The following is a 10,492-nucleotide window of genomic DNA, read 5'->3' as shown; positions in this document are numbered from 1 at the left end:
AAATAAAAAATAAAAAAAAAACTTTCATTTTACTGGATTATCGTTTGTATTTATTTATTTATTATTAATTTATTTTCTATGTATTATTTATAGGGGAATTGGCCTGTAATAATCTCATCTAAACCTTATTGACCATTAATAATCCCACCTCAGAATATTCCCCCCACCAGTCCCACCTTTCACCTATTTTTCCTACAATGGTCCCCCGTTAAAAAAACTTAACGGAGTTAAGTTTTTTTCCAAATTACAAACAGATTTTTTAGGGCTTTTGATCAGAACGATGATACGAGTCCATTGATATAAAACTTACTTCGAAATGGTGCTCCAAGTGACTTGATTTTGGTTAATTGGAAATTTAAACACCCGAATTGAAGCGCCATTTTCATCGTTTGGAGCACCGTTTCGAGGCAAGTTTTACATCAATGGACTCGTATCGTCGTTCTAATCAAAAGCCCTAAAAAATCTGTTTGTAATTTAGAAAAAAGCTTAACTCCGTTAAGATTTTTTAACGGGGGACCATTGTAGGAAAAATAAGTGAAATGTGGGACTGGTGGGGGGAATATTCTGAGGTGGGATTATTAATGGCCAATAAGGTTTAGATGGGATTATTACAGGCCAATTTCCCTTATTTATATTCTTTATCATATAAACATGTCTTTTAAAAGGACTTGACAAAAGTTTTTTATACTAAATGTATTTGTTTATTAGATTCATTAATTATCAACTAGAGTAATAATAAAAATATTGAGTAATAGATGTTTATAAAAACATAAATGATTGATGCTAGTGAACGTGAAGAGAAATGTTACGACTCTTCGATTAAATTTTTCTAATTTTTATTCGGTAGTTGTAGTGGTCTTTAAAAAAACGAAAACCAATAGAAACCAACTGTATGAATATTATATTTCAATATTTTGTTATGAATTTTGAGTTACAAATTGGCTTATTTTTATAATGTATTTGAAATTTAATTTAACTTTATCCTTTTCTTATGTGAACCAACTCGACCCTTCCCGAATTGGAGCACACTTTTTTTTCTATTTAGCATAAACAATCCATAGGCCAAATCTAAAATTTCCGTTTCCGTGAAAAAAATTCTAGGTCTGCCACTGCAAGAGTATACACAAGTGTAAATCAATGGTCAAAATTTGATAATGAAAATACACTAGTGTATTTTATGATTCAATGATTTGAACTAATCTCACCCTATATATAGGGGACCGCTAAAATGAGAATCACCCCGAGTTGTAAGAACCGCGAGAACCACACCATCCGGGTCGCCGTTTACCACGATTTTTTTTTACAACTAGATGTGTATATTATAAACACAGCCGTAAAAAAAAATTTTAAACGCCCCCCCCCCCCCCCGAGGGGGTAGTTTCTTACACCACAAGTTTGGTGTTTTTATTTTTTTTTCTTTTTTCTTTATTTTCACACCAAACTTGTGGTGTAAAAAACTACCCCCTCGGGGGGGGGGGGGGGCGTTTAAAATTTTTTTTTACGGCTGTATTTATAATACACACATCTAGTTGTAAAAAAAAATCTTGGTAAACGGCGACCCGGATGGTGTGGTTCTCGCGGTTCTTACAACTCGGGGTGGTTCTCATTTTAGCGCAATTCTATATATATATATATATATATATATATATATATATATATATATATATTTATAATTCTTATAATTTAAGAATAATAAAAAAGTATAATGAATCGAATAGAGTAGGTAATTTGAATGGTTTTCAAAATTCACCTTTAAATATAAGGATGAGGCATTGTTTATCGGTTCGGATGCGAATGCTTTTAAAAAAATAGTTCGAGGAAATTAGTATGGTGTAAATGAGCCGAATTGAGCTTGAACTTGACTCATTTCAAGTTTTATTTTTATAACCTCAGCTTGGCTTATAAGTATCTTCTTCAAGCTCGAGCTTGACATAAACTTGGACCGTTTATTATTTTTTAATTTATTCAAATAGAGTTTAAACTTTATATATAACATAACATATAATATTTATTTTTTTATCATATAATTTCTAGATAATAATTATATATTAAGTAAAATATCTATCAATAATGGGTCTCGTAAGGCTCTTGAGCCAACTTAAGTTCCGTAAGTGAAGTTTGGCCTCATTAAAAGAGTTTATTTTAGGCGTTAGAGATCATTTCAGCTCAGCTCGTTACAAACTTTTAATGTGCTGAGCTCACAAACGGCTTAACTCGTTTACGCCTGATGCATTAAGATTCTTGATAGAAACTTCAGTGACCCGATAAAAGTCAGCGATTATTAATTTTTTTATGAATATATTTTTTTATAATCATTTCTCATTATATTTATCTTACAATAATATGATCATTTTAATTTAATATCTGAATAATTGCATATGATCGAAACTATATATTTTAGTAATACATCACAACGTAGAAGACAACTTGACTTTTCATGCCCCCTTCCGTTCTCAACTTCTACTCGAGTAATTCAATGGCTTCTACCTCGTTGTCTACTTCACACCCACATCATAAACATGCTAATAGGTTTGACGTGTTTCTAAGCTTCAGGGGTGAAGATACTCGTCATACTTTTACCGATCATCTCTATCATGCATTACTCCGTGTAGGAGTTCGCACTTTTAGAGACAATGATGAAATTGACAGAGGTCAAGAGCTCAAGCCAGAAATCAAGACGGCAATAACCAAATCCAAGGCTTCTATAGTTGTATTATCTGAGAATTATGCGAATTCCAGGTGGTGCCTGAATGAGCTTTGGTTGATCCTGGAGCAAAGGAGGACTTGCAATCACTACGTTTTACCTATTTTTTATTACGTCGATCCATCAGATGTTAGGAACCAAAGAGGAAGGTTCGCTATAGCCATATCAAAGGCGAATCGTTCTGATGTGAGGCGTTGGAAGGATGCGCTAACCAAGGTGGCTAATTTGACTGGCATGGTTCATTCAGGGTATATATGATTTCACTCCCTTGTCTTATTTATATTTCAAAGCTTAGGAATCTATTATGCCATATAAATTTTCAGGATCCAGTGCTAGATAATTTCACAAGTGCTTAGGTTGAATTTGATTAGGGGAGTCGCAGTTCTTGCCTTAGTAGTTAGTAGTTAAAAGTATATACCAAAATGCTAACATTGCCAAAAAAATTAATGGGAATCTTGGTTTTTGTTAAGAAACCTTCTACCAAAAGCAGATTTGATTTAAAAACTTTGAGACGATATCATTTCCTTGAAGCCATTGTAAGAATGTTAAACCATACTTTGTATTACCATTGTTATTATTACCATGTATATGCCACAATTACTAGTTAACATAAGTGATAAAAACACAAGAAGTCAAGAACTCTTTATTTGATTCAAATACACATCACTTTGATACAAAATGTTTTTCAGAAAACTCTATAAGAACTAATCACTCAAAACTATTTTAATCACATTAAAAGTCAATATGTTGCAAACCGTACAACTTGTATTGGGGAATTGCAAGCATTAACATATGATAAAAATTAACATATGATAAAAACATATGATAAAAATTAAAGTGAATGAACAGTTATTTTAGATTAGGGGCATTTAAGGTATTTAACCCAACACACGTGTGCGTCTTCTCCTCCTCCACCTCTTCCCATCCTATTTTCTTCTTCAGTATCAACACACAAATTAGGGAGATAGAGAGGAGCAGGAGAGAGACAAAGGTTTAGACAGGTAGAGAGAGCTGAGCGACGGTGATGGAGGAACGGGTGGTGCTCTCCGTCCGGCCATCGACCGGTGGTGATGGTCCCCTCTTCTGCGAACACACTTGCCAGGGATCCAAAAACCCACCGCCCCTTCTCAATGACATCTCATTTCCACCCGCTCCGGTTTACTTTTCCCTCCGCCACCGCAACCGTCGTACGTTCACCGGCAAATCGATTAGAAGCCGTTTTAAACAGATCGGTTGAAGATTTCATCGTGATTTTCATTCGTAAAAGGCTTAAGCGATAGTTACAGATCTGATTCTGAATAGGTATATTTTTAACTGCTTTGTCATCAATTTGATATGTAGCGATACTAATGATTTATGTATTCAGGTGTATGTGATCATGCTTTTTTAGGTTTTCTATTATTGAATGAGTGTTTTCGTGGAGATTTATATGTGTTTTGTGCATTTAGGGGTTGGCCGTTGATGACGAAGTTGACGGTGGATTTGAGGTAACAGTGAGGGTTTACAACTGATTCGAGGTTATTTGATTTATTCGGTGTGCTTCGATTTTGATTATTACGGGTGGTATGCAGAATAACATCCCCTTTAAAATAACATAAATATCTAAGAGTTCCCTCCAAGATAACCTCACATGTTAACAGGTTATACCAAACAGTATATAACATCCCCACGATGGTAATGTCTGTCAAAACTGCAGGTCTTTCAATTTGTCTGACCTTAGTACCTGAAGACAACCGTATGTTTGTTTATTCATGTATAACTTGTGAATATGAAGGAATTGTGTGGATGATTTTGCTATGACCAATAATAAATTACTCATATGCATGTTATCTCATATAATAGGTCTTTGTTGGAAGATATGAGGCATGACAAAATCCACTTCTGCTTGGTGCCTGGTGCACACGAGGCTGTGATGAGTTATCAAAATTCGGTCACTATGTTTCCATGGCGTGGCAGCTATGGAGGATGGCAGGTTGTCGCCTGCAACCCCTACTGCAGCCATGGTGGCTTCATACTTTTGCTTTCTCTGAGCCTCATGAATCGATTAAATGTTGCCTTTGAGGTTGGCAATGGTGATTTGGAGGGAAAAAATGTCGGCTGCAGAGGCGATTCACCGTTTGGGTGTTGTCGGTCGGGTTCTTGGTACTTGAACATTAAGTAAATTAATGGTTTTAGAACAAAGAATTATGGAAGGTGGTCTATGATATATTTTTGATTAATGTAAATTGATTGTTAGAAACTTACAGTTACAGCTATGAACTATAAATTTATCATTATTGTTTGGTTTAGTTCTCATATGTTTTATATGTGTTGGCATTTAAATCGTTGTTTTGTATAATCTGATTGAGTGGATCAACATCTAATACAATAAGGTGAGCGACGGATAGTTTCTTTCACGCGCTGTGCTTTTGGATCTGGAGCCTGGAACGATGGACAGTATCATATCTGCCCTGTACGATATGATCTTCAAGCCTGGTAACTTTGTGTTTGGTGTTAAGTTTTGTAAACAATTATAAAGACTTTAGTGGGAGACCACAATACATTGAGCGGGTTAGAAACTCCGGAGTTCAGCCCAGAAATGACTAATGAGGACGATTTCTACACAAATATGGTAGTCACAGGGTATTACAAGAACCATGTTTAAGTAAGTAAAAAGGTTATAAAATATGTGTTTACTGTATGTAAATATGTTTATATAGCTACTAATATGTATAACTATGACTGCAGAGAGTTATTACAAGAGTAAATACAATCGCCAAATTCCCTTGCAAAAACGAAAACACAATCATAGCATGGGAACTCATCAACGACCCCCCTGCCAACTAGATTACTCGGGACGAATGGTTAATGTGAGTGAATATTTTTTGGTTTTTTTTTAGTAATTACATGATTCTTTAAATGAAGCTGTAAAATTAATATGGTTAAACTTAATTATGTTTTTCTTCAGGCTTGGTACAAGAAAAAGAAATGGCTACGTTTGTTAAATCATTGGAATTCAAAAATACCCATGTTCGTGGTAAGAAGAAATACAAAACTCGAGCAATTCTCAGGTTGCTGCAATTCGGGTTCACTTTCAATATTGATCATTCATTCCCGGATGATAGAGTTGACTTCCTCTGGTAGCTCATCATGGGGGCAATGGCATGAATAAGACAAAACGAATGCCATAACTAATACTTAAAGGTGGGAAAACGAGCAGCTAAATATAACTTGTGAGTTAAACATGATTACACAAATTATATTGTCCAATAATAATTAATTCTTTTAAGAAAATGATTTAAACATTGGGAGAGCTCTGACCCAGTTCCTTTTTGGGATAAAAGCACAACCCAAATCGATAAGTAAATGGGTCGATTAAACAAAAATAAACCAACGCTATAAATAAAAAAATGTTAAGGCTAAATAAATACTGTGAAAATTGAAAGGTTGCAAAAACAATAACTAATTTCTATGTGTACCGCTCTTATTATTTTAATTTCCGTGATTAGTTAATAAGTTATGAAATTAATCCAAAAGTAATCAATTTTATGTTTATTGTGATTATTTTTTACTAGATCAAATGCAGTAGAGTGCCTTATTGCTCTACCAAACCAGTTACAGTGACAATAACTGATGAATGCCCGTGTGGATGCAACGATGTTCCCTTCCATTTTGACCTAAGCGGAACAGCTTTTGGTGCCATGGCAAATCTAGGACAAGCTATGAATCTTCGTAAGGTTGATATTCAAATTCGAAGGTATACACATCATCAATTTTAACATGTATCACCACTAGAAAACTAGCATGTTCTTCATGTTTGTTTATAGTTATATACGCATATGACAGAAGGTTTTCCTCTATTGAAAGACATGCATATTTATTTTAAGGGGTGTAAGTTGGTCTGTCGCGAGTAAGAAGCGAAAACATTAACATTCACCAATTTTGTTTGTTGTTGAGATGTATATGTAGCTCAGTTTGAAGATTCACAAGGATTTTGTTGGTTGTGTGCAAAGTATATTTACATAAGAACACCGCCCTTGGAAGAGGATCAAGCTTCCAGTGGGATTGTTAGTGGGGAGTCATGGAGAGGAGTTGCATATTACAAAGGGTACAAACAGAAGTTTTATAACATAACAAATAGGAATTTAATTTGGTAAAAATAACACACTCTTTATGAAAGACTAAGATTATTAGGAAATTGCAAAGCTGAACATGAGTGTGTGGGGGGGATTGCGTAACCTGAACATGATGTTTATTTATATTTGTGCTACCAACGTCAACTTAAACCCGCATGCACTCAAAATAGTGCAACTCGAACTAGACCTGTTTATTCCAGTACCCTAACATGCCGAACCAATACCAGTCAACTAAATAGTGCAACTCGAGGACGGAGAGATACCGCCTCGCGCGAGGTGGAATGCGTAGTGTGGGGAATTACCCGGCGCAACGCGCCGGTTTCAAAACCACTAGTTAAGAGAGAAAATCAATTGTTCATTTAGAGAGAGAGAGAGTGGGAATATCTTTTGTTTAATGTCCTATTCGAGTACACCCCTTAATTATCACCTTGATTTTTTTTAAATCACCACTTCTCATCTACAAGCTTTCAATATATACTTTTAGCTTCCAAGCAACTCCATCAAAGCTACTTGAAGTTTCCCAAAAAATGTATCTGCAATCCTTCAAGTTAAATCTTCCTCAATCTACGCCCTTATCAATCAACAAGCCCTTGAAATAACAACATTTCAAGGCAGAAAAATACTATTCAACAAGAAGAGGCATGTCTCTACGAAGGCACTGCTTCACGCAATATAAATAAAGCCATAACCCTATTCAATTGTATAAAGATCGTATACGCTTTGTATAAATGAATTATTTACTTCTGAAAATTTTATGCACTCGCACAAAACTTTCTTTCCCTGCACACTCTAAAATCTTCAATTTACAAGAAACCATATACTATATCTTTAATTGACAAGGTAAGTTGTTAGCAAATTGTTGTAATGATTAATTGTATTGATTTATGTACATGTGGTAAGAAAAAAAGTGATCTTATTGATAGACTAAAACTAACGAACATGATGGGTGTAGACAATCGACTTAAGGTAACGACATGAAACATTGAGGTGAGGAGCAGACTGTCGTTTATTGGTTTAGGGTTTAACTTTTAGATTTGATATTAATTTTTTTTAATAACATGATTGGACTAGTACGTATAGATATAGTTGTAAATTTGTATATAGTGGACTAAAATCTAATAGAATGGAAAATATAAAACAGTATATATGTATATGTATATATATACTAATTAAAAATAATAATTTGATCCGAACCGAGCAGAGCGGCTCGTTACAACCGAGCGTCAAATCGAACGAGCATTTCCAGAGCAATTTCCGAGCGAACATCGAGCAAGCGACGAGCGGTGTGCGATTTGAACGACCCTAACCATGTGGAGCCTACAGTAGATCACTAGATCGAGCCTAAGCATAGTTGGCCATTGGAGGATCACGAATAATAGATGGATCACGATTGAGATCAAATCATTCAAACAAACTGATAATCAACAAAACAAATTTGATGAGGATATAATATGAACTCATTACTCAAATCAACTCATCACAAATTGTTGAAGTCATACATGCATGCATGCTATACACACACACACACACATACATACATTAAGCCCCTATGTATTGTCTTAGGTCTTGTCCTTCTAAAGCCACCTCTGAAAGAGTATTACGCGTGCACCCTTTACATGGTGTGCCACTTACACACAATCAATCACATTGTACTTAATCCACCATCGTTTGTGCGTTGACTTTGACTTTCCATGCGAAATGCTTTTGATAAGCACTAGTCACACTTATTTCAGTCACACCTATAATCACTCGAGTAACAGAATAAGTTAAAAACTTATCATTTAGCTAGGTTTTAGGAACGAAACTTACCTCGCTGACTGGTATGTTCTTTACACTCTTGGGGTTCGTTTGAGTGTCACTTCGCAACCTCCCATTTTGGTTCTTCAACACAGCTATCTCAATAGCTAAATGTCCCATCTGTGTCGTCAATGTTTGGATGGCCTGATCACGAATTTCATCTTTTGGGCCCTTGCGTCATCCAGTAGATTTCTCCTTTGCATTACTTGCTGCATAGCCTTCAACATCTCCATGATCTCATTATTACCCTGACCAATACCCTACTAATAGCTTCTTTGATAACCAAAAGTGTTGCCCCCTTGATAGTTATTCTGATTACGAGGCTGGAAAGATTGGTTACCACCTTGGAAACCCGAATATTTGTTTCCATTTCCTTGCAGCATACTCACCTCATCATATCTACCCACAATGATCAGCAATGTGCCCTAAATCTCCACAATGCCCACATATAAGCATCTGTACCCCCATCTTTGGTGCATTATCTAATGGTCTCACCGTCACGTGCCGACCTCTTTTGAAGATTGAACTTTTCACTTTGAAGTGCTCGCTGTTTTCTCTAGATAGTCCCAATCCACATGCTCATAATTTGAACCAAAGGTACCATTTGATATCAAGCTCAAATCCCATGCATCTTCTGGTAGTAACCCCTCATGGAAGGCATTAAGCAATTCCCACATTTGTACACTGTGATGTGGGCAATTTTTAATAGCATCTTAAACCTATTAAATGCTTCATAAAATAAATCACCTGATTGTTGTTGGAAGTTCCTAATGTTCCTTCGAGCATCACTAGTCCTGTGAGGAGTGTAAAATTCATCCAAAAACAATTGTTGCATTTCGGGCCAAGTAAAAATAGAAGCCGAAGGCAAAGTATGAAACCATTTTTGTGCCTTGTCTTCTAATGTGAATTGAAATAGTACCAATTTCATATCATCGGATGTAAATCCTTGACCCCCAATGGTGTTGCAGCAAGCATCGCACGCTGCGATATGCAAATGCAACTACGGTTCTTCCGTAACGAAACCATGATACTTTGGCAAGCTTTGAATAGACTGAGCTCTTACCTCAAATGACCAGCCTCGTAGCTGAGGAATCATAACCGATGAGGGATTCTTAGCGATGGCTAGTTTAAAGTGACTCTCAATTCCCCGCACCGGTCCTCGATCGTATCTTCTAGGAATGCCTTCAGGTTGGTTTACCGGTGGAACTAGATTCCACGGAAGTGGCCTTTGTTGAACCGGCATTTGATGCACCGGTGAAGGCAATAGAATGTCTCTGGGTCCTGCATAAATTGGTTACTGGTTAATCGGACCAGGTTGATGAACTTGCTGTCGATACCCAGATGTGTTTTGATTCACTCTTTCTACAAACCCATACCCCATGTTATACCCGTTAGAAACTCCCGTATTCACCACCTGCCTATTACCTTGATTACCCCGTAACTCTCATATTCGTCGTATGCATCTCCGAATTCCTTAAAGTCATGCCTTTGATTAAAGATAGAAGTTCTGATCGAGAAGTGTTGCTGTTAAGGCGTGTGATAAGTCTGCTTGATAGCATAGTGTAAATAACCGAGCTTTAGCTCAGGTGATCAAAGGGTGGGTTGGAAGAGGAGGCCGTGCTGGAGGAGGACGGGTATGGATGAAAGTGGAGATGTTGAGGATTAGGAAGAAGTAAGGGAGGTTGGGGTGCATAGGGGAGTAAAGTTTGTGGACATCGAGTCTTTTGGGGAAACGGGAGTGTGGTTGATGGGAATTTGGAAAGTGAGGGGATGAGTCAGTATATATATATATATATATATATATATATATATATATATATATATATATATATATATATATATATATATATATATATATGTCTCATCCATGCAAATG

At 36.2% G+C, this 10,492-nt stretch overlaps 1 protein-coding gene and 1 long non-coding RNA gene across 2 annotated transcripts; both read left to right on the top strand.

Annotated features, from left to right (window-relative positions):
• Positions 1-2,476: 2,476 nt before the first annotated feature.
• Positions 2,477-2,962, top strand: LOC110931389 (toll/interleukin-1 receptor-like protein). The gene has a single exon (XM_022174786.1). It carries the CDS (start codon positions 2,477-2,479, stop codon positions 2,960-2,962), a length of 486 nt encoding a protein of 161 aa, XP_022030478.1.
• Positions 2,963-3,616: 654 nt separating this feature from the next.
• Positions 3,617-6,569, top strand: LOC110928883. The gene is made up of 5 exons (XR_002586721.2): positions 3,617-4,006; positions 4,153-5,348; positions 5,432-5,553; positions 5,652-5,887; positions 6,259-6,569. It is a non-coding gene; the product is annotated as an uncharacterized LOC110928883 (long non-coding RNA).
• The last annotated feature ends 3,923 nt before the right edge of the window (positions 6,570-10,492 follow it).

This window comes from Helianthus annuus, chromosome 9 (assembly GCF_002127325.2).
Source record: "Helianthus annuus cultivar XRQ/B chromosome 9, HanXRQr2.0-SUNRISE, whole genome shotgun sequence".
NCBI classification, from domain to species: domain Eukaryota; kingdom Viridiplantae; phylum Streptophyta; class Magnoliopsida; order Asterales; family Asteraceae; genus Helianthus; species Helianthus annuus.
The sequence above is the reverse complement of the archived record's forward strand: the minus strand, read 5'-3'. Positions and strand labels throughout refer to the sequence as shown.

Coding starts and splice junctions, on each gene's coding strand:
- LOC110931389 (XM_022174786.1), top strand. CDS start 2,477: ATGGCTTCTACCTCGTTGTCTACTTCACACCCACATCATAAACATGCT.